The sequence below is a fragment of the Pteropus alecto genome, unplaced genomic scaffold (assembly GCF_000325575.1).
Source record: "Pteropus alecto unplaced genomic scaffold, ASM32557v1 scaffold239, whole genome shotgun sequence".
NCBI lineage: Eukaryota > Metazoa > Chordata > Mammalia > Chiroptera > Pteropodidae > Pteropus > Pteropus alecto.
Window position 1 is genome coordinate 15,788,296 of NW_006494613.1, and position 26,260 is coordinate 15,814,555.

At 32.4% G+C, this 26,260-nt stretch overlaps 1 protein-coding gene and 1 pseudogene across 1 annotated transcript in view; both read right to left on the bottom strand.

The window, feature by feature from the left end:
• PROS1 (protein S) overlaps nt 1-26,260 on the bottom strand; it is a 67,157-nt gene that overhangs the window by 19,694 nt on the left and 21,203 nt on the right. The window contains exons 2-9 of the mRNA XM_006926249.3: nt 24,614-24,771; nt 21,931-21,955; nt 11,750-11,836; nt 10,093-10,215; nt 9,862-9,993; nt 6,593-6,718; nt 4,309-4,430; nt 2,462-2,577 (exon numbers count right to left, since the gene is read on the bottom strand). Of these exons, the coding sequence (XP_006926311.1) occupies nt 2,462-2,577; nt 4,309-4,430; nt 6,593-6,718; nt 9,862-9,993; nt 10,093-10,215; nt 11,750-11,836; nt 21,931-21,955; nt 24,614-24,771 (889 nt within the window). The remainder of the gene's footprint in view (nt 1-2,461; nt 2,578-4,308; nt 4,431-6,592; nt 6,719-9,861; nt 9,994-10,092; nt 10,216-11,749; nt 11,837-21,930; nt 21,956-24,613; nt 24,772-26,260) is intronic.
• LOC112474465 lies at nt 7,118-7,235 on the bottom strand (annotated as a pseudogene).

Sequence of the window (26,260 nt, forward strand, 5' to 3'; positions counted from 1 at the left end):
ACTTCTCTCTCTCTCTCTCTTTCTCACACACACACACACACACACACACACACACACACACACACACCCCACTGGAATACTACCCTGCCATAAAAAAAAGAATGAAATCTTTCTATTTATGACAACATGGATGGACCTCAAGGATATTATGCTTAGTGAAATAAGTTAGATGAGAAAGACAAATATTGTATTTCACCCATATATGGAATCCTAAACAAAACAAAATAAACTCACAGATACAGAGAATAGGTTGGTGGCACCAGAGGGGAAGGGAGTTGGGAGTTGGGTGAAAAGGATGAAGGGGGTTAATTGTACGGTGAAGGCTGGTAACTACACTTTTGGTGACCATCACTTTGTAGTGTATACTTATGTTGAATTATAATATTACTTATATAATGTTACTGTAACTTATATAATGTTATATACCAATTTTACCTAAAATAAAAAAGATATAGTCTAGCTCTGCGTTTGGGTGTATATGAGCTCTGTAAATGCCTATTGCTATTAAGATTCTGGACATATATGTAGCTATTACAAGGGAGGAAAAATCTTAAGGATACTATATTTAAAAATAACATGTACTGATTCAGTGCCCTTAGAACATTTTAATGAAAATCTGCAATAAAGTTTAAAGGACCAACAAATCAAATGATTGAAAAATTGGAAAAATAGTTGTATGACTATTAGTCATCTGAGTTAAATTAAAATAATCTAAAATGTCAGTCCTTCAGATAATTGCTAAATAAGGCAAAGAACTCCAAACTCTTATCCCCACTTATACTAGTAATAGCAATCGAGGCACTATTTGCAATAGGGCTCAGATCTGCCTCAAATGGAATAAAGGAAAGGTGATAGAATATACTTTTTAATCTTAGAATTCCATAGAAATATTCTAAACAGGTAAATGTGGTGTTGTCTTGGATGGATAACAATGTAGTAGAAATTTTTTGCTTAGAATATGGTCTTATATTCTCTTTCACAATCATCACATTTTGCTGATGTGAAGCATGTGTTATCTTGCCAAAACAGATATCTGTGTATGCTCAGAATCTTCCAGAAGTTGATCTTATTATGGAAATAATTTCCTTCTCTTTGTAAAATCATGCTAAACCAGTAATTCAAAGAATCATGTTCTGCATATTTTCTTTCTGGAATACATCAGAATACTGACTCATTACACTGGGGTACAATTCATTCTTTTTCAGAAGTACTGTAGAGTGAAAAAAAGAGTGAATTTGTTAACTTTTGGGTAGGATAAACATTTGATCATGGGAAACAGAGCTGAAAGAATATGTAAAAAAAAAATATGACAAAGCACTGGCTGTTCTTTGTTGGTTATACGGGTGGCAGTTTATAAAAATTCATTAAGCTGTACATTTAAGACGTGTACATTTCTGTATATATTAAACTAGGCAATGAAATAACTAAACAATAAAATACTAAGAAGAATAAATATTTGGCCAATTTGATCCAATGTTAGAGCCCAAGCTATTGTGAATTGTCTCTGAGAAATGAATACCTCTGAACATGCCTGAAGGCATGCAATAATTATTTTTTCCTCTCTTATTCTCATTATCCTCATTGCAAGGAATGGTTGTCTCCAATCTATAACACTAGAAGATATTATTTACTCTGAGATGTAAAAGGGAAAAACCAGGTCTTAGTGGAAAATGGAGTGTTGAAGAAGCATAATTATATCAATGAATCTTTGAATAATGCTAAAATTTCCATGAATTTATATTTAATGAATAATCATTCATATATCCAATGAATTAAATTCTAAATATGCATGTTTATTCAATTAAAATATTTAAAACTTGAACTCTGTAATCAGTCTTAAAGATGTTTCCTTCCATTATTTTAACGAAACTCCAATTTCTTTTTTCAAATTTTATGGCTCTGAGAAAATTTGATAAATTAGAATCATGACTCAAAACCATAAGCAAATACTCCCTCCCTATAGTCAACCTAACTACAGGAATAGCAGATAATGTACTCAGTCTGCTAAAATCATGTGATGCATTTCTTTAAATGCACTTAAGCAGTCTTATGAATTTTCCTTAATTGTGAATATAACCATACTTAAAAGAAATACTTTGAGTATTTTCTTGCTAGTTTTTAACATGTACAAAAAAGAATAAAATTTTTTACACATATATTAAATCTACCTTCACATCTTCTTAATAAATATGAGTTCACTAGAAAAGAAAGAATGAAAGAATAAGGTAAAACTGATCACTGGGGAAGGTCAGCCTTGAATGACCTCAATTGTTTCTAGCATGAAAATGACACGTGTGAAGGAACAAATTTACCTTAGGGTTCCCCATGTCATCTGATTGATAATATACCTACATTATCTGATTTATAACGCAACTTCATACATTTCAAACCGTTCAGCCACTTCCTTCTTCTGTCTTAACCTGCTTACCTCTAGAAATTATCATTGACACTCGTTCCTCACCTGTTGACATCTGGCAAGCGAAATTTTACATATAAAACAACCCCAACAAACTGCTCTGCTAAATAAAGTAGTTCATAATTTTTGTCAAGGTTCAAGGGAAGGCATACTGGAACAGCCTGCGGGGGTAGAAAAACACACAGTTTATTGCTTGGTGTTTTTGTCAGTTTATGCATCCTTTCTCTGGTTCCTAGTGTTCTTGTCAAAGGTATCCTCTGTCATACACTAAGATAAATTAAGAACACCTTGGTAATAATAAAGCAGTATCTTTCACTTCCTTGAATAGTCCATCAGTATAACCTCCAAGAATATGTGTGTTTTAAAATCTTGTTCAATGTGTGTGGCCTCAGATTTTTGTCTTTATTATTTCCTTTGTAAATCTCAATTTGAAATATAAACTTTTTCTTCTAGTAACAAAATGTATCCCCTTAATTAATTGGTATAGGTATGATACTTTATATGAATTATATCTAAAAATTATTTTTATTTAGAGTCAGAAATAGGGAAAATTAAGGTACCAATAAATAGCACCTCATTCATTCACTCATTCATTATTAAGCAAAAATTTTCTGAGCAAAAATTGTCCTCTCTAGATAGTAAAGGGAATACTGGAAAACTTGAAAGAAATAAATAAAAATATCAACCTAGTCTCCAAGGAAGCTACAAAAAAGTGATTTAGAGTCATTAAATTTGATATCAAGTACTTTTTTTCTAAGAGTGAAAATAAACATTAAAATGGAAAGCCTCCTAAGGATAAATTCTTAGGCATATATATAGGGATATTTTGGAAGGAACCATGTACATAGCACTGTATTAAATCTAGGTCCAGAAATAACATTTCATTTCCTCTTACAACTTTAATAAATCTATTCCAAGGTGGATGGTGATAAGTAACTACAACACATACTGAAATAATAAGAGAGTGAATTACAAAATAGACATTTGCACAGCATGGCATTTCAATTAAGTACTACTAAAGTTACTACGTACGCCAACTAGCATACTTCATATTCTTTTACCAAGTAGATGGTAAATATTGAATGCTACATTTTTTGGACATATACGGCTTTGTCTTGATAATACTGTTTGTCTCATCATCATATAAAAATGTCACTTTCACTTGCGAAAAAGTAAAAGAAATGCTAGAATTGGACTAAGGATCATTAACACGAGATCTTTATTTAGGAAAAAAAAATAGCTTGAGGTTGATCTATTTATTTCAATATAGTAAAAACTAGAACCTACCCTCAACATTTGATTTCTAGGTCGATTATGTGTTAAATCTGAGTAACTAAAAGCAAGTTTCAGAAACACAGATTAACAAAATTAACCTCTCTGAAATCTGATCTAAGTAAACATCACTAAATCTTCTATTCTGACAAAGTTGTTTCTACCTGAGATGTTATGAGGACTCCTGCAAGTACTAACATGCCTAAGGCGTGATCAAACTTGTCAGAATGGGGAATAAAGAAAAGTAGACACTGGAAAATGTTTTCACTCAAGTTTCTATTGAAGATTTTTTTTTTCTCACAGTGGAGTATAAACTTCAGCTTTCCTTAAGTTTCTTTAAAAAAGAAAACATTTTTGTATTTTGTAAATATACACGCTATACATATGAGCACTCTCTGAACTATGACCCTGCAGCCATTTTTTTTTTAACCCAGCAGCTCATTCCCAGTGTTTACGACTTACGTGACCAATTAATAAATAGATTGTGACTCACGGCTAACATGAAACTATAGCAATTCTTGTAGGACATCTGTACTTTCCTGACTTACTACAACTACGGGGAAATAAGTACCAGAATCTCTTAGAAAAGAGATGGGAAGTTTAGCATTGCAAAATGTTACCTCACAACTCTTCTGATCTTTTGCAAGTTTGAATCCTTTTTTCCCATCACAATAACAAGAATAACCTCCAGGGTAATTAACACAAAGCTGAGCACATATGTTCTCAGAGCATTCATCCACATCTGGAGTAAAAGAGAACATAAATGTTAATATTTTCTAAATTTTCAATCCAAAAGAAGAAATATTCTGATTTTAATTCGAAATATCAATCATAGTAGATCCTTAGTGAAAGAAATCTCTATGATATCAAATTGCATTTAAACACTTGGCATGAAAATTTATATGAGTTATCAGTGTAATTTCTATTTATTTACACACCTGTAATAAATAGAAATAACAATTTCTATTTATTAACAACAAATTTAATGTATCTATGTCATTAATTATAATTAATAAAAAATAACAAGTATACTAATTTCCTGATTTTGAATTTGAAGGAAAAAAGATTGAGAGTCTCAAGTTAGTTGCCATTTCTGGTTATACAATTCCATTGAGACTACCTCCCAATTCTTTGCTTTGAGGAAAAGGAAGAGAAGAGAAGGGAGAAAGAAAGGGAGGGGAGAGGAGGAGAGGATAAGGAAGAAAAGATCTCTTTTAACTGAAGATCAACATAATTAAAGATTAAATGACAATATCAAAAAATATTTGACTTTTTGTAATGCAATGATTAATGATTTATAAATGTGGGAATAAATTTAAGAATCTATCTTTATTTCTTGTTAACTTACCTTTAAAAAAAACACCTCTGTGCTATATTACCTCCCGTATTGTGAAATTTTCTATGTGGTCTCTGATCTCACTCCATATTTTGAGAAAATAATTCTTGAAAGTTGTAATAATACACTTAAGCTAAAGTCCACTTCAGAGCTACTAAGATCCTTGAACTTTTGAATGAGTGCACCCCATGGTCTTTGAAAATCACCAATTTCCTAAGTGCTATTACAGCATATAAATCCCACAATAAAATGTATTAAAATAGAACTCCCAAATTAGTGATCCCTCCATACCACTAAAATTGAATAATATATGATTTAAGTAATAAAATATATGTAATATAAATTTTTTTATAAAAAATCTGTCATACATTGCATAAAACTACAATAGAGATGAAGTTGGCTAGCTAATAATAAACCTACAAATGCTTAGGGCTTACCATTGTAATTTCTGTCTGGAGTGGTGTGAGAGTAGATATGGTATGTGTCGGGGTGGATTTTCGGTGAGCGCATGAGGAAGTATGGCATCAAAATCTCAAGAGGAGTATATACATTTAAAAAAACTATTCTAAAATTATTACTGATTTAGGCGAATTCATAGAGATGGAAAGTAGATTAGAGGTTTCCAGGGGGTTGGGAGAGAGAGGAGAGGCAATTTATTGCTAATGGTTACAGAGTTCTGTTTGGAGTGAAGAAAAAGGTTTGAAACAGATAGAAGTAATGGCTGAGTAACTATTTGAAATGTAATTAATACCACTGAATTGTACACTTAAAAATGGTTAAAGGGACACATTATATCTTACATACAGTTTGCCACAATAGAAAAATTAGTATTGGTTTGGTTAGTTTTAGTCATCGTATTAAATTCACTTTGAAATTAAAAAAAAAAATACATCCATGATAGAAAGTAAATCCCCTAATACATCTAAGCTACCAAAGACACAAATGGCAGCACCACGGTAGCCAAATGAAGTAAGAGCAAGTTCAAGGCCTTGCCCTGATCCATGGGTGTTAACATTACTAATCAATACTCTAATTTCTGGAGCTCACCTATCATTTGGTTTCTTTTATATGTATTTAATGACAATAGAACTAAGTCATTTTCTAATAAATGATATAATGATACATACACAAAATCATTGATAAGTTTGGTATAAAATCAAAGGTTTCTAACCACCCTTGTTGTAACACTCACGTGATTTTTAAACTTGTTTTTCTTTTTGTGTGTGTGTGTTTCCTTCCAGCTTGAAATTCTTTTTATCTTCCAACATTATTTAAATCATGTGAAAATGTGTTTATTTTGCTTTCACCATACTTGGGAGATTGCCAATCCACAATACCTTAGAGGGCCAATCAGAGCTCATAACACTAAATCTAAAGACCATGTGTCTTACATACTTTTATTCTGGAAAGAAGCCAATGACTATCCAATTGACCAAACTATATATGGATTTTACCATCTTAGAAAATCTGATAGTTGATGTCAAACAGAACCAATGCTTCTAATATCAAATCAGGGTTCAAGCCCACCCTCCTCTCCACCGTCAACAATGAAACCACCACAACTTCACCTTCACAAGACTTTGTTGTGAGATTGAATCTGTAGCCTTCAGGACATTCACATTCAAAATCTCCTGGCATGTTCTTGCACACAGCTGTGCCACAAATGCCTGGCTTCACAGAGCATTCATCCACATCTAAAAATGAAACCAATAAAATAAGAAACATTTTTCCCATACCAGAAGATGCTAGCAAAGAACCCTTGATCTGTGTTTCCTGGATCTAGTTTAATATATGAAATAAGACAACAGAGTGGCCTGGGAATAACAAAATATTAAATCTATCATCATATTTTAGTTCATTAAATATGATTTCTTTATACAAATGCAAAAAGAATTTGATTGACTTTTGCCATGTTCCTTTGTAGTTCTGTAAAAGAAAGAGAGGACTTTAGTTATTTATTATCTATCAGATTATAGTATGAAAATAAATAAGAGATTCACTGTATTCTTTTTTTCTTTTTTTAAGGCAAGGCAACCCTTGGATGACCTCACAGATTGCAAGGATCTTGTCAGCTTACAATCCCTTATTTTTTACCCCTATAGCACCTGGTCTTCCCAGGTGGTCTCCCATGCAAGTACTAACCAGGCCCGCCCCTGCTTAGCTTCCAAGATCAGATGGATCGGGCTTGTTCAGGGTAGCATGGCCGTAGACTCACTGTATTCTTAACATGTATTCCTAAATACCTATTTCTGAAATATAGTCTTAAAAGTATATTTACTTTGTATTATCACAAATATAAAAAATAAAAATGAGAAGACTCATCAGTCTTACATTTTTCCCTTGGAAATGAACAATAGCTAAATCTACATACCATTATTGTTGCCTAAAGTATTCAAGAGTGATTCATATTTAAAATGAGATTGAGTAATATCTCAAAGTATTTATAAAACTGTAATTAATCCAATACAAATTTTAATGCTAAATCAATAGTCTGGAAATTTCATAAGTATTTATTATATTACATAGTAAAGTAGGAAACAAAGCATTGATTGCAACTAGTTACTAGATAAACATCTGTGAAAAAAAAACAAGTGACAGAAAGAGTTCAATGAAGATGTAATTATTAGTGAACTTTTCTCATTTGTACTGTCTGGAGAAAGGCAAGTTCAAAATGGAAAATATATTTTCTACTCTAAAAAGTTGAGAGTTTAGTTTTTCCACAGACTAATGGCCAAACTTTTAGACATTATTTAAAATCACATGCACAAAAATAATACCATATGGTAAGGGGATTTTTCTATATCTTAAGTGTATGAGTGTCAGTATCCTGGGTGTGATAATGTACTATAGTTTTGTAAAATGTTACTATAGGAGAAAACTAGGTAAAGGATACGTGGGAATCTCTTTTTATTATTTCTTAAAACAGCATGTGAATATACAATTACTTCAAAATAAAATAATATTTTTAAAGAGCTATAAAATCTATATTTTTAAAAGAAAGTAAAAACATATGTCTAAATTATTTAGTCTGAGGCGTATTACAAGGAATTATTTAAATCATATGAGTTCAGGTTATAGCACGTTGATTTTATGACTCTACACTGACATCTAATGACTGATGAATAGATTTATTCTTATATTTTTAAACATTTACTGGCAACTTGATCTTGCCAAGCATATCCACATCTTGGCACAGGCCCTATTGTAATAGTTGTATACACGTTTTTCTAATAGTTCTGTACTCTATCATTTAGGTATCATGCATAAAAAAATTGTAAATGAAGTATACAAGATCATATGTTCTGGTCAGAGATATTCTTATTTATGAGTACTTTTTGTAATAATTTACATGTATATGTATAAATTCAATGGATAAAGTTAAATAATTTTAAATTAAAAATATAAGTCACAAATTCTTTAGAAGGACAGACTACTCAAGTATTTAAATGAAGAAGTATGAGTCGGTATTACTTCCTTACGGGATACATATGGTATCCTACATTATGATGGTTTTCTATAACTGGTGTGCTAATGATGTTTGTATTCTAAATTTCTAACAACAAACAGACCTTCCAATAGGCAAACAAGAAAGATAGATGGTCACAAATTAGATATATGTTTAGAAGAAATTGTTAGTTAATACAGCTCACTTTAGTCATTTAGCTGCACTTTAAATACTATTACAGTAAACTATTCTGTTTTAAACACCACAGTGCAGTGAGGGACAGACCATCCCTTCCTTGACTGTGAATTCAATCTGGGGATTTACCAAAGCAGATATAAATTTAGTTGAACAAGAAAAATTTACATTTTAACTTTCTAATTTTTTTTTTTTTTTTTACCTCATAGCAAGGAGAAGGATGGGAATGAGGAGGAAAAAAGAAAGAGAAAGAGGGGAGGAGGGAGGAAGGAGAGAAAATAGAGAGAGAGGGAAGAATGAAGGAAAAGAAAGAAAACCTCACTCTCAGTTTCTAAATGCAAAATTTAACTCCAGGCTGAAAAATCTCATTTTTAGTCATCCACACACCAAGCAATTACATTTGAAGATTTAGTTATGGCTGTTAAGGCAGTTTAATGGAAAAGACATTACGCAGAAAGGAAAAAATTAAAATCTGGGGGAAAGAGAAGCAAAAAGAAAAACAAAAGAAATATCCTAGTAAAATGTTAAAAAAGGTAAATTGACAGGAGTTATTTAAGTCTGAAATAAAAAAAAAATGGGTTATGACCAATGATCTGATCTTAGATGTATAAAAAGAAACAAAACCAGATCTTCGCTTTTCCCAAAACTACATGAGAAAATGAGGTGCAAGATGATGGGTTTATATTGGAAATTAGAAAAGCATTTCTGATAAGGAGATATAAAATACAATGACAAAGTTATTAAGATTGTGCTGGACTTCTTTGTAGAGTTTTTTTTCTTATTAGAATAAAGGAAATCATATTATAGTATCTAGAAAAAAGTACAAACAACAATTTAGCAAACACCATAGTATGCAAGGACTTACACTGAAACTTTATCACCATATAGTGAGATTCTATATTAAAATGTGCTCATGAATATGTACACACATATATATATATACAATAAGAAAACCATGAAATACCCTATAAATAATAAAATACAATAAGAAAACAATATAAATAACAAAATACCCTAAAAACAACAAACTAAAAGGCATTCTCATAATATCATAAGGCTTTAAAGTGGATACTAATGTGTATGTATTATAACAACTAATAACCAAGAAATTTTCCAAGAATTTCCTGGGGAAATTTCTCTAACTGAATTTTGCTCTCACACACTAAATATCTTTTTATCCTCCCCTCTTGCTCTTACCTTTGCAGTCCTTTTTATTTGAAAGCATAATAAAACCACTTTTACAGGAACACTGGTAACTTCCAGGTATATTGTCACAAATCTGACTGCAACCTCCATTTATATTTGAAGGATCTTTGCATTCATTTATATCTAAAAGAAGGGGGAAAATAAATTATTTTTAAAGTGATAAAGCCTTCAAAAAACTGTTCAGGTCAATCAAGATAAGCCAGGTGGGTTTATTATACATACCAAATTCACACTTCTCTCCGTGCCAACCTGATTTACAAATGCAAGTGAATTTAGCTTGGCCATCTTTGCAGCTCATATATCCATCTTCATTGCATGGCAAAGGATTACACTGGTCTGAAATGGCTGAAGGAAATAGACATCTATTTAATGTTTACCACAAGCTATGATAAAATAAAATTATATGCCCTTTAATAGAAATTCTGAGCATGAAGCTTATAATCAATGAAAAAAATTGTAATACCTTTGTTTAAATAATACTTTTTCACGAAAAAGTGAGTCCTTTAGACAAACCTTTACAATTACTTTGCGTAAGGAAACCACTTTTATATTTTCAAATATATACAATATTTTATAACTAATTTAGATTTTTGAAATATATATATTACCTAATTTGACGCTTAAAATAATTCCATAAGCTATGCAAAACAAATAAAACTACTTTCAATATCAATAGAAAAAAATATTGGGACTTTCAATTTGGGCTAAGATGGAGTAACAGGGATGAGATTTATCCTCTTGCCTTAAATAAATAGAACTCTGGTCAAAATACATGAAACAGTGGTTTTCAGACATTGGACAACAGGTAGCAGAGTACTGTTATTCTTAGAGGAGAGAAATTTTCTTCATAAAATGTCACAGCACTTTATCACTATTTTAAGTGATATGCCCATTTGTTTCTTTCCTCATTTGTAGTTCCTCTCTCCTCAATAGACTCTGCAGTGGTCCCTCGCTTCCTACACATTTCTATACCTGCTTCTCAAGACTTTTTAATCAATTCTGCAAGTTCCTTCCATCCTTCCAATACATCCCCCTCTGCTTAAGTTAGCCAGAAGAAATTGTTGTTACTTGCAAAGAAAATATTTTAAACAAGCTGAAACTTAATTACCAAATTTTTCAAAAAATATCCTCATAAGATCATCATTTTTTAAAAGTAGTAATAAATTAGGTATTGGTTAAAATGATAGACTAATCAGAAAATTGTTATCAAATTATTTCGCTGTTCTTTATTAAATTAAAAAAAGATGAAGTGTGAATTAAATACATGTGTTCAGACAAACTGTTTTACTTATGTAATTATAACCATCTTTAAATTAGAGAAAATGCAGATAAATATCTAGATATTGCCAATGCTGCATGTAAAATATTCACTGGACAAATGTACCATTTACATCTTGCAATTTCACCTTTTTCTCTCTCTCAGTTTGGAAATTAGTAAATCGGAGACAAATAATCTACCTATGTGAACTTCAGAAGAAAGCTAACTTGATATCATATTTTCCACACTTATGTAATTGATGCCAAAAGTTAGAATAAACATGGTTCCACTTTGACCTATTAATCAAATAAAATTTGGTCATACTACATGATTATGCAACAACAGCCAAAATAAAGCTGTTGAGAATAAAACTTTGAAGTCAATGACCTAAAACTTAGTAAACAAAGCACACTGTTCAATTCAAACTTAAACTTCAGGTGGAAAATTCATTTTGTGTAAAATGGCAGCATTTACATTTGAAAACATTGTTTCAAATGTATTTTGAGAACACCTCCTTGTCGGGCATACCCTACATGATTTTTAAACATTAGTTATATTTAATGGGTGTACTTTATTTGCATGTTTTAGTTTTGTTTTTAAATTGGTTTTAGAGGCGTTTACCATTGACGCAGCTCCTTAGGTCAGTATAAGCATTAGTTGCCTGACGTGCAACAGTGAATAATCCAGCTCTGAAAGAGCCAAGACAACCTGTAAATACAAACAAATATAATCTTTTTAGAGTAGACATGCTCACTTGACCTGAAATCATGGTAGAAATTATCCAACGAGAGATAATATTTATGCTCCTGTGGATTTACAGGATTCAGCATTCAAAGCAAGATTGCACTGATCTTGGAAGCTAAGCAGGGTCGGGCATTGTTAGTATTTGGATGGGAGAACACCTAGGAAGACCAGGTGCTGTAGGCGTAAAAAATAAAAAATAAAAAATAAGGGACTGTAAGCTGACAAGGTCCTTGAAATCTGTGAGGTCTACCAAGGGTTGCCTTGCCAAAAAAAATAAAAAATAAAAAATAAAATAAATAAATAAACATTAAAAAAAAAAGCAAGATTGCAAAAATACAGAATCATGAAAAGTAGTTATGGAAGCTTCTCTTTGGAGAAGAAACTTAAAGCCGGAAGTGAACAAGATCTTGCATTAGCAGAGAAATTTGTCACACAAATCTATGTTCTTAATTCTGTAGCAGAGACTTAAAGTAATCCTCAAATCTGTAGACCAAAGCCTGATTTAGGAAGTGTCTATAATTAAATCAATAGAATGAGTTAGTGTTTCTGGTTACTGTAGACAACTTCCAATTTTTCCATTGTTGCATAGAGACTAATATAATAATATTTGCATAATGCCTCAATATTACAAAGCAAAACAGGTTTACTGTATTTGTTTTACTCCTCACTGTGAAATTAGATATAGCAATGTAGTAAAAATAACAGCTGAAATAATAGATATAAAACACTTCCAGACTTTTAAGTAACTAGGGTTCACTTAGTGCAACAACATAACATTTCTTAATAACCACTGAAGACAACATTATGTTTATCACTTCACCATGCAGATAGTCACCGAATTACTAAAAAGGTAAATTTGATTATCTTTTGTTGAGTAATAAACTCCAAAATTAGTAGCTTAAAATAATCATTCTACTTTGCTTATAGTTTGTGGGTCAAATATTTGGAAAGGGTTGGGTTAAGCTGTTTGTCTCTGCTGCACACACTGAAGGATCCACCTTCAAGATAGTTTTTCATTCACATGTCTTGACAGGTCTGGCTCCTTGGCCACTCTCTCCATATGATATGTCATGATGCAGGGCTTCTCCATGTAGTTGAGTTTCTGATAGCACGCTGGTACTAAAGTGGCACTTCTTTCATGGCAGCTATCTTCCAAGAGGAAGAAAGCAGAGGCTGCCAGGGCGGTTAGGAAATATTTTGTCACTTCCACCATATTCTATTGATAAAGAGGTCCCAGGTTCCACCTAAATTCAAGGAAGAGGTGGCAAGCACAGACTCCACGTAGTGAAGAGGAAGCAGCAAGTTGATGTTGCAGAAGAGTGTTTGAGATAGGAAACAGTTTTGCAGCCATCTTTGGAAAATACAATTTACCACAGATGGATTCAAAGGCTCATTTGAAGTCAGTGTGTATATTAGTTTCCCATTGCTGCTGTGAAAAATTACAATTTTAATGGCTTAAGACAATACAAATTTTTTCTCTTCCAGTGAAAGAGATCAAAAGTCTAAACTTAAGCTCTCAGCAGGGCTGTATTTCTTCTGGAGACGTCAAGGAAAAATCTATTTCCTTGCCTTTTTCAGCTTCTAGAAGCCACCTGTATTCCTTGGCTCATGGGCCTATCCTCACATCACTCCCAACTTTTGCTTCACTCTCATATAACCCACTACTGACTTGGATCTCCTGCCTCCCTTGTATAAGGACCCTTATGATTACATCAGGCCCACCCAGATCATCCAGGATAATGTTCCCATCTCGAGATCCTTAATTGTTTTGGCATATAAGGTAAAACTGACATATTCTAAGGATTAGGACATGAACATCTTTGGGGGTGTCATTATTCGGCCTACTATGGTGGGGTAGAATATTTTCCCAAAGAAACAATGCCTTACATAATGATGGTCTTTCTTGAGGCCAAATAAGACCTAAGCAGTTTTATTTTTTTATTTTTTGCAGGCCAAAAGAAAAATATATTTATTTTTTAAATAGCTAAATTTTATTTATTTATTTATTTTAATATTTTATTTATTTTCCCTCCTTCCCCCTCCCCTCTGGTACCCACTAGTCCATTGTCCATGTCCATAAGTCTCTGTTTGTCCTGTTCATTTGTTGCTTTTAGGTTTACACTCCACATATAAGTGATTTCTTGTGATTTTCAACCTTGAAACCTAAGCAGTTTTAGGTTTTGAATATTCTTTCTTCCAGGTTCATTTGTCTCTCCTCCTGAACTACCCAATTCCAGAACTGCCTCATTTTAATATAGATATTACCCTAGGATCCTCCTTCATGAGCCTCATTTTGCAACTCTGGACAAATTGAACAGTGAATAATAGCCAGAATTTGAAAGATCTTAGGTTGGAGGTCCAGATGAAATCTTTCATATGGTGATTAGGACCCCAGGCTAGACTACAAAGTAGATTTAATCAATAATGTACGTTATATATAAGTCTGTACTCATATGTGATAATGTTTGTATGGAGAACTGCATTTAGAATTACAGTGTGAAGAGCCAGTTGCATGGCTACTGCAAAGCCATGTATTATAGAGCCCTCATCTTCCCACTTCTCATTCTTCTTGCACAACAGGAATGCGAGAAGTTGGAGAGAATGAGTAGGAAGGTGAGAGTTAAAGAAAGACTGGCCTAGCTTTTATAGGCTGAAGCAGAAGCTCTTGTAAGAAATGGGATTGGAAACAGAAAATAGGGCCATCGAGGAGGATAACCTGAGAAAAAGGCACTTTGATTTCAGTAGTCAGGACAGAATATTCTAGAAAGAAATCTTGCTTTTAGACTATGACAGTTCCTACACATACTCTGTGTTTACTTTTTTCCTCTCATTAACCCTATTAGGGAACAAACGATTTAATTCCCTTTTACCGCCTGCTGTAGGCACCACTGTCCTACGTGTCTTGATTTGTCAGTTCAAAAAAATAGTTCAAACAGCTATTGCCATCTAAACAAAGGTTGCATTGGGACTATAATGAAGCTGGAATATGGCAAATTCTTCTTTTCTCTGGGAAACTACAGCCCTCTGTCTTTAAATCACGAAGAGACTATCACATAAAAAGTCTAAAAGTTTGCCTGTTTTAACTTCAGGAGTGGAAGGCTGCATTATTCATACTACCCCTCTGATAATACCTTATTATTCTTGGCCTTTGAAAAGGCCATTGCTTGCTGCTTTATAAAATATATACATATTCCTTTGTATCTCCATTGCCACTCCCATTCATCCCTTAGGCAACCATTCTAATGGGTTACGTGTATTCATTTGTATGTGTTCTTATAAAATACATATCTTTAATTTTGTGTCCATGAATTTTCATTTTTATAAATGATTGTGCATTATATATCATATTCTCTGACATTTCTCACTCAGCATTATATTTTTATGATATCCATGAGGCTACATATAATTTATTACTTCTAACCGCTAAACATTACTCATGGCATGTAATCACCATTTTTAAAATCCTCTCTACCCATGATAAAGACTCAGATTGCTTCCAATTTCCCACCTCTACAAGTAGCACTGCAATGGATATCTTCATGAATGTCTTGTTAGTACATGCACAAGAATTTCTTCGGAGTAGGTACCAATGGTACTATTGGAGAAGGTCCCCTTGGTACAATTCTCCAAGGGTACAATTCCTTCTGGAATTGTAGGATCATTAGATAGGCATGAACTTAGTGGCTATCCAGAGGTGCATTCCCACAGCAGAGCATACAAATTTCCATGTCTTGTCTTTCTAATTGTTGCCAGAATAGGTAATAAAGAAAAATATCTCATATTTTTCTGATTTCTAGTAAGATTGAGCATATCTTCATATCATTTAAAAAATTTTGGGGTTTCCTCCTCTGAATATTTTATTATTATTTAACCACTCTTCTATTGGCACTTACATACTGTCCATGTGAGTTTGCAGAAATTTAAATATTTATAAATATGTCATTCTCTTATCTGTCTCTTAATTTTATCCTTTATGTCTGTCTTTTAAGAAAAGTTCTTAATTTTGTTAATCAAATTTACCAATTTTTTTGCTTTATGGTTGTGCATTTGAAGTTTTTTGTTCTATGCCTTTGATCATAGAGATATTCTCATATATTCTGTCTAATTTCATAGTTTTACTTTAACATCTGTGTCTTTATTTCATCTAGAATCCACCTTTACATTTGGTGATAGTTAGGAACCAAGATTTATTTTTCCGATTATAGTTAGCCAGTCTTCCTAACACAGTCTTCTAAACAATTCACAGTGATATGTAGTATCATCTTTATAAAATATTACGTTGCCATATATAGATGGGTATCTTTGAACTCTGTTAAGTTCATTAGTCTTAAGTTCATTATTGTTCTTCTGACAATAGCATATGGATTTCTTTCTATAGTTTTGTATTGTTAATATTTGATAAAGTGTTCCCCTCTTTTGCATTTTTAAGGTTAATTTAGGCATATGTGGACTTTCGTTCCGTGATTTAAATACTACAATGAACTTCTTGAATTTCTTTAAAAACTAAACTCGAATTTTAAGCAGAATTGCTCTAAATAAATAAATAAAAATATATATGTATATATAAATATACATATATATATAGAGAGAGATTAATTGATCTCCTGATAGCATCACTCAATTCTGATTATGAAATATCTTTCCATAATTTCTCTATATGGAGTTATAATATATACTTAAGATACTTCAAGATGCGCTATGGAATTTGTGGCTATTGTGAATAGTATCAACTTTAATTTTCTACTGGACTATTGTTTGTATAAACTGATTTTTATGGAGTAGTCTTAGAACTATCGAAAATATATATATTTTTTTTTTAGGCAAGGTAACCCTTGGTTGACCTCGCAGATTGCAAAGACCTTATTAGTTTACAATACCTTATGTTTTTATTTATTTTTTATGCCTACAGCACCTGGTCTTCCTAGGAGGTCTCCCATCCAAGTACTAACCAGGGCCGCCCCTGCTTAGCTTCCGAGATCAGACAGGATCAGGCTTGTTCAGGGTAGATCAGACAAGTTCAGGCTTGTTCTAGGTATATCATATCAATTACAAGCCATACATTTTGCTTCATGATCTACACAGCTCTTATTTATTTTTCTTTTCTTATTGAATTGTCTCTAACCTTCGGTTCTTGCTCTCAATCATAAAGAAACTGTATCTAAAGTTTATCCATTAAATAATAATGTTTACTGTAGGTTTTGTCACTTTTCTTCCTTCCTTACTTTCCTTCCTTCCTTCCCTCTCTCATGTTGTGTATGTATCATTAGTATGACCATAAATGCCAATTTGCCCAGGCAAGTCCTATTTTATACTTTACTTGGCATTTATCTATTGTAGTATTAGTCTTGGACAAAATATCAAAATTGAGAAGATAAATTATATGGTTATTATATTTATAACCTTTACCAAGCTCAGAAAGTTCTTCTATAATCATAGTTTGACAAAAGTTTTTATCATAATTAAATGTTGAACTGTATCAACTGCTTTTTCTGTATGAACTGAGGTATAATAAACCATGTGTACATTTACAATAAATTTTCTAATTTTAAACCATCCTGAATTTCTGGAATAAAATCTACTTCATCAATGATATATTATCTTTAATATACTTTAGATAAGGTTGGATATCATTTAGAATTAACTCATAAATAAAAAGGAATTATATTTTTATTTTCTTGTGTTGTCCTGGTCTGGTTTGGAATCAAGATTACAAAAGTCTTTTAAAATAAGCTCACAGTACGGATCTTTTTCTATTCTCTAGGATAATTTTATTAGAGAGAATTTAACAACTTTTTAAAAGTGGAAGAACTCATCTGTAAAACATCTGAGTCTGAATTTGGGGGGGTATCGAGAAGAGGGCTTTGACTGAAGTTTTAGCTTGTTTAGTATTCACTTGTATAACCAAGTTCTCTATTTCTTCCTGTGAAAGTATAGATGTTTTGTATTTTTCTAGGAATGTATCTGTTTTATCCAGTTTCCAACTATATTATGATATAATTATCTGTAATTTTTATGAATATATTTTATTTTATAATGATAAATCTGATCTCTGATGGGTTTACAGTATTTCCTTTTTTATCCTACACTTTGTGTTTTGGCATTCTCTCATTGCCTTTTTTTCTTTTTCCTTGATTATTCTTGCCAGAGGTCAAACTTACAAACCTTTTCAAAGAATGAGATTTTGCTTTTGTTTATCTTCTCTTTTGTTTTCCATTTAACTTATATCTACCCCTATTTTTGTTATTTCCTTATTTTTTGTTACTTAGGGTTTACTGTATTGTACTTTAAAAAAATGTTCTTGATTTGAATGCTTAGGTCATTTAAAAAATATTCTGACCTGTGCTCTTACTGCTGCCTCAGCAGTCAACACCCCAGTTCCCACACACATATCCTAGGTCAAGCCAGCCTTCAGTCTACCCATGGGTATCTCATATTTCTTGTTGTTTTTCATTTTATTTTGTTAATATTAGTGCCTGGAATGCTATTGTTTCTCTTGAGATAATTTTAAGAGAAGGAGTTAGCAGTCTAGGCTCATTCAACTAACTTCGCAAGAACTGGAAACTAAAAATTATTTTTAATGGTTATATTCAGGCTTACAATTTGGCATTCCTTTCAAGAAGTTCTCTCCCACTAATAGAATCCTCCACTCCATCAGGTGATATTTTAAAAGTCAATATTGATGAGTTATTCTATTTTTTAAGGAAAGGAACACAACTTAAAGACTTACATTTGTATAACAAAATCAAAAATATTTCTGTCCAAATTCCAAGTTTTCAATGAAGTAATGGGATATATTGATAGACTGAAGTGCTTTCTGAACCCCTGAAAATCTAAATCTAAACATTGTCAAAAAAGCATAGGTTATTAAGGGTCTAATCTCTTGAGTGTCCTTATCTCACTTTAAGATGCACCATGCATGGGCTGTGATAATTAGTAAAATTACTCTTAGGTTTACAAGGAACAGGATTATTAAGATTTTTCCCAAGTAGGAAAATCTGGCCTACAGAATATATACATCAAATGACAGAAAAATTTAACTTAGGTAAAGCATTTATTTTCAGTTTTCAACAGTGGAGTTCATCACATATACCTATGTCTAAATAAAGACCTAATATAAAATTTGAATCGGAAAATAAATCACAATAAAAATACATTTCTATTTTATGTTGTGGGTTGGTTAAATAATAAAACTTTACATCCAAAGAAAGTCTGATGCAGTAAAATGTCTATCTACATAAATATACTTATTTGGTATTACCAATAGCTCTGAGGTTAGAGAGCAGTTATATAGTGTACATTTAAATACAGAACTTGAAAAGTTATATAACTTGCTTACTCTGACACAGCAGAAATTTTTAGGTCTGGGACTAGAGCCTACATCTGATTTGCTTATTTATTTATTTGGTAAATTTATTAATTTTCCTACCCTGCTGCCAAACAAGAACAGCAAGGAGAAGAAAGTTGGGTCGAGCCAGCATAAAAGGAGAAAAAAGAAAAATATTTTATCTAAGGAACTTCTCCAAAACACATAATATTGTGTAAAATGTTTATCTTTATCCAAATATAATCTGTGATCAAAGGAATTTATTTTCTAGAGTGTTGATGCCTACAGAAAGAGACTCGATACATGGACCTAAGAAACAGGGATTAATAATATATTCTTTATTAATGCAAGCTTGTAATTTTTTAATAGTCAAATATTGTCTATTATAGTTATAAAATATTCACATTTCTATCTAAAATTGCAAAGCTGAAATAGTCTTGCCATTCTATCTTTTTTCCCCTTTAACAGTGCAAACTTTTGGTTTTTGGTTTAGAAAGTGAGTCATGTGTAACTACAAAAGAAAAGATATTTTTTATAGATGTGTATTTATATCCCATTGTTCTTTTTAAGATGTAGCAATTAAAGGTTTTAGAAAATCTTGTTGCATTTTCATATCCAGAGACATAAATATTACTAAACAATTTTTATAATATCCCCTTTCCTATTTCCAATAGGATCTTACTCCCAAAGCTAATAAAACTTTTTAAATCTGTCATTAGTAGCTAGAAGAGGGAAGAGAAGGGAAAAATAAAAATGGAAATAAAGGAGAAGTCAGGAAAGAAAAATGAAGAGGACCAGCACGACATATTTTACTAAGTGTTTTGAAAACATTCTTATTTCTTGCTAAAAACTTATTAGGTAAATTGTCACTATCCATTTAACAAGTGAGAAAACCATAGCTCATAGAGGTTAAATAACTTTATAATCTCACAGGAGAAATGTTGGATTGGAAATTATAAAATGAATTGTGATAAGTCAACTGGAAAATGCCCAGCAGGCCATAGAACAGAAATGGGCCATTCCATGAAGTTCTAAAGAGAGATACCACTGAACTGAGGCCCTGCAATTGATGAGAGAGTGAAACGAGATGTAGTATATTATAGTTGAGTCTCCCAGGCTCAGGATTGGCCACACAAATAATATTCAGACCATCATGGACACTCAAAAAATGGAAGAGTACCTACTTCAGGATTATGAAAAAAAAAATCACTTGGCTCTAAAAGAGTCTTCTACACAATAGTCTTAGGGTTTTATTTTGCTAATTGTCTCGAAGGGTAAATATAAGTATATACCATCATTTTAGTGTAAGCCTCCCTAGGAAAGGGGGAAAGGAAGACATATACCCCATCTAAAGATGGTCTCTGGATGCTTTTCATGGGTATTGAGAAACAAAACAAAAATAAACAAAAAGTAAAGCCCTAAACTATAATTAAACCTAAAATTTCAAGAGAAATAAGAGTTTAATAGAAAGTAATCTGCAAAATTATATTAATAAATATTAAGCTGCATAGTTACTAATGTATACCAGAGTACATTTCTACTTTTTTTTCAAGAAAGATTCACTTTTCATTTCTGCAGGGCTTGCTGCTCAAGTTAGCTGGGATGAGAGCTGGTGCAAAGATGCACAAATGGGGACTATTCTGAATCTGAAGGAGGGAAAGCATGCCTTTGTGGACTGGACCTACAGAGAATCCCATCAAGAAGAGGTGTGCAAATTATACTTAGCTTTTATTGTTAGGAGATGTTGACAACTATCCCAAGTAATATTAATACAAAGTATTTTCATATTTGCTAAAAGCAAACTGAAACCTTATTATCTTTAATTGATATTTAGTTGAAATCATCTAATCTGTTTAGGTGTGGAAATGACACCTCACTCCTTGAGTGTTCAGAATCGTGTACAAAAGTAAAATACGGGGAGGATCACTGCAGGGAATGATGAAATGATGATGTCAGAAGAGAAATAGTTAATAATTTCCATAAATATTTAAATAATAATTATTTACACCAAGCTTTGGAGAGTACAGAGATCTTTCCTTTCATTAAAAGATAACACATGATCTAAATATAACTTAGCATTAGCCCAATGACTCTCTATGAGAAAGACACAAAAATGAAAAGATTAAAAGTCAAATGCCACATGGTAATTAATGAACCATTCCAAATTTTTCTACATAACTTTATTTTTTTTTCTAATCAGGTAGTCTATACGTGTGTACATGTTTGTGTGAGTATGTGTATACATGTGTGTTGTGAATTTTGCTAAATTTAGAAAAATACCTAACTCGGTGCCCCACTACAGTATGCATGGATAGATACTGTTCAGGTATTAACTTTTAAAAATTACCTTGTGTATGTTATACTTTCAGCAATTTTATTTTTCTGTCACCTTAGAGAGGTGTAAGTTGGCAGGTCCCAAACGCTAAAATTGTATTTGAATAACTTATGCCTGGTATCCTGTATCACAGACCTGAATACTTATTAATCTGAGTTTGGACATGATTTCCTTATCCACATTAGAAATTTCTTTTTTTTGTCTTTGCCAATAATTTATTTAGTATAGGTTCACACAGCTTTAAATAAAAGGATAGCAATATTGCATGAAGAATAGAATCTTACTCCCAAAGCTAATGAAATTGTATTGAATGAAATATGTAGGTGGACGGTTGGACTTGATCATATCTAAGTTCTCTTCCATTTCTAAGATTATATGATTGAAACCCTTTGAACTTACCTAAATATTTTGGATAAAAATATTCCTAGAAAGAAAAGAAAAAAAGATTATCTTAGCAAACCTATATTTCACTATAGAGTTAAAACAATTTTAAAATGTATTTTTATTTTAAAGATGCAAACAAATTACATATAACTGTTATTTTCACATTATAACTTTTTTTCTATAGTAAAATATATCAGGAGTAGATAATTAATAATATTAAGCTAATAAGATGCTTAGGCTTAAGTCGATATTGATCAATAAAAATCATGCTTCAAAAGCTTCTAATTTGAAAACAGGTTCAACTGAAGCTATTGCCCCCTTTTTGTAAATCCTTGAATTTTTCCATTATGATTAGATACCCATTTGACACATTTCATGCCGTGCTGACTACACACACCAGATTCAATGTTGAATAAAACTGACATCATCTAAAGTGAACTGAAGTGTACTTTTATCTTTTAGCATCATAGGTATAACTAATACTTTACTTATTAATTGGTTATGTACCAAAGTTCGGCTGTAAATAAAAATTGGGACTAAGAAATGCACTTTACCAAAGAGAGAAAAACGTTTAAAGTAATTTCTAATGGGAAGGTTCCCAAGCTGATTCATAAACACCTCCTTAAGCCATAACATTTAATACACAACATTAATAGCATGAGAACACCTCATGAGAAACCAATGTTTCTACACAAAAATGTACTCAAGTACAAAAAACATAACTTCATCCAATACAGAGTCAAAGTCCTCACTGTTACCTCCTCTCATATATAAACCCATACAACACTTACCTACTAGTTTTAAGGACAGGATCTTCCACCAAGTATTTCAGACAGCAGTGTTGTCTTCTACTGACCAAAATCCAGGAGGATAGGCAACAATGAATGGGTTCAAAAGGAAATTATGCGACAGTGAAAGAAATATATTAGGGGTAATGGAGAGGTAAACAATAGGGTAGAGACTGGGAATGAGGTCTAGAGTATCAGGGATGTGGACAGTGAGTGGTTAGGAAGAGATAGAAGTGAGAAGTAACAAATGTTTTTTTCTTTCCTTTCATTCCTCCCATTTCTTCCTTTTTCTCTCTATCATATCTTTCTCTTCTGTGAATGAGACCAATGTCAAAATGAGTGGAGGAGAGGACGCACATTAATGAATTTCCTTTTTTCACTATCTTCTCTTCTCTCCATTATGTCTTCTACCTCACTCCCCATTTGCTACTCAGAGACTAAGCCAAAAGAACATATCTACAGTGTTAGAAATACATACACAAGTATTTATGAGTGATATAATAATATGGTATCTCAGGCATGCAGATTTGCCTTAAAATATTACAGCAAAACAAAACAAAATTAGAGTTGATGGGGTAGAGAATAGGCAAAATAAGTGTAGCAGATAGTTGATCATTGTTGATGTGAGAGGAAGGTATATTAGGATTTATTATATTGTTCTGTCTGGTATATATTTTAAATTTTCATAATAAAAATAAATGTATTTATGTGCACGTGTGTAGGTCTATTTCTTACAAAATAAGAATACTCTATTTTAGTGTGTGTAATACAATATTTTAGTCTTGCCAATGGCTTCTTCACAAAAGCAACAAGACTGAGAGAACATTTTGATTCAATCCCAGAGAGTATTAAAAATGAATCTTTAAGGTACCTTGGAAAAAAATTCTTTGAACCTACTAGAGTAGGTGGAGGTAAAAGAATTAAAGAAAACACAAGTTATTACTGTCTTAAGTAATTTCTCTAACTACAGAGATTGTTCTTTCTTGTTATAGAGATAGTCTCATGGTCCCAAGAGCCATGACAGAGGTAAAAGAGGTACTTTGTATATGTTTTCTCCCTCAGTTCATCTCAGGAAAAATATCTGAGGTAACCATGAAGGTTATCAAACTTGAATTCTCAAGGTCATCCTCACCTTAATATTTAGAAGCACTATTTATATTCCTGCTACCCGTAGAACATGTTAGAGAATATCTTCTCCTAGGAAATAAGAGGACTAAAAATAAAGTCTAGGGGGTCCCATATTTCTGTATGATATATAAGGGTCTTTATGATTAGATTTTTTAAAATAACTTGGAAACATTTATACACTAAAGATATAAGTTCTAACTCCAGGGATGACTGACGATATAAAATGGCTCAGGAAATTTCCCAAGGGTTTATGGAATAAATTAAAGTATACCCAGGAAACAGAGTACCAAATGAGTTCTTCAGTAGGCATTTACTGAGTACCTATTATGTACCAAGCTCTGGATGAAAGCCTGATTAAAAATGCCAATGAAGAGATTTAATGAAGTATAGTGATAACAATGCAATCACATGTGCCTGAGTGCACGTGTGCACACGCACACATTATACTTGAGATGCCTTTCCCCCTCACACAATACTACCAAATTCTGGATGGGAGAAAGTATTTACAAACCATGAGGTCTACATTATTTGCTGATAATGAGGTATAATTGAATTATAGTTTCATCAGAGCACAGTGCTTTTGGCAATAGTGTTTTCCTAACAAGCCCACCTTCCTTTGAAGGTACTTCCTCCTGAAATGCTTCAGTGGTTACAAGTGGAATATAACATACACAATTATTAAATTTAAAAAAGAACACAAGAGAACAAAGACTCAAGCTGGAAATGTTCTGTCTGTAATTGTATGTCCAGGTACGTTAACATTAATTTTCATGAGTTCTTACCGTTTCAGGGTTATTTTCAAAGATCTCTCTGGCTTCTTCTTTATTGCACAGTTCTTCGATGCATTCTCTTTCAAGATTACCCTCTTTGGTTTCTTCAAATATAGAATTTGCACGACGCTTCCTAAGCAGGACTTGTGAAGCATGTTGCTTTGACAAAACTAAAGGAAAATTAAAGTTTATATGAATAAATCTTTCATTTCTCCACCTAAAATGTATTATTTTATTAAAAATTGAGAATTAAAATCATTTTATGTCTGTAAACTGTATGACATTTAAAATCAGTATAGTCGAACTGAGAAAAAATTGCAGATACACAGCACTTTGGTTAAAAATTCAAAGAGCAGGTTTGGTGTGTAGCTACCGCACTCATATAGTGATCTACACAAATTATTCAAGTTCCTGCTTGAGGTCAAACATAGCAGACAATATTTACTGTTTACTCTAAAACTACATTGGAAATAGCATCATGTTGAAATGACTATGTCAAAAGTCGGAGCCATCTTTATGCTAGATTAATAAATTTTTCAATTTTAATGGAAAACTTACATGATTAAGGAGGAAACTGGGAAATGCAGGAGTATAGTTCAATTAGCTATTTAAAAGCTTAATAAGCTAACATCCTTACTTATTCATACAAACAGGAAAATAAAAATTCATGGCAAAAAGGAGACCACACAGAAGGCTCCTGAATCCATAGTGACTAATCCTGTCATGCCCTCGATGACTTTCTTCATTCTCTAATGAAGGGCATTTCAATCTCATCAGAATACTCCCATTTATTTTTACCCCTTGACACAGCGGTCTATATTTATAGTCCCCACATCCTCTCCTCCCATTCTCTCATATGTGCACACCCATCAGGCTCCATGACTCTACCACACTGCTCTTATCAAGTTCACGATACTAACTATAATGGTAATTTTACATGACCTACCAGCAACATTTCACAGTATTGGTTATTCCTTCCTGGATATAACATTTTAACCTGGCATACAGGTCATTGGGCATTCTTCATTATTATTATGTATCATGGGCTAGGCCCTACTCATCTCCTTTTTCTGATGTTTTTTATTGGTTATTTGGAGTTTATTTCTTGGTCCTCTTCTCTACCAACGTTCACTCCCTTGACAATCTCATCCTCTTTCATGGCTGTGTCCTAATAATACATTATCTCTCCAGCCCAAGCCTCCCTCCTCACTTCAGATCATATGTCCAATTGGCTACTGGACATCTCCACCTGGATAACCAATAAAAATCTCAGTCATGGCAGGATAAGAGTGAACTTTTAATTTCTTCTCTCCATATGACTGGCTCCACTTGAAGAAGTTGATGGAAACTTCTAGGTGTTCATGCAAAAAAATTTGAAATAATTTTTCATTCCTCTTCCCGCCTCTCACATCCCCATTCCACATCATCATGAAATCCTCTCAGCTTTCTCTTCAAGAACTATAGAAAATAAGACCACTTCTTACCACCTCAGCTGTTATTTCCAGGAAATCTGTTTTCATTTTTAAACTTCCATAATTAAAATTAATAAAACATGTCCTTTAACCAACTATGAGCCAAGATTAAAAAAAAACAGGTAATACTATCTATAGCAGTTGAATATGTGAAGATCAGTTTTGATAAAGTTATTGATAGTTTGTG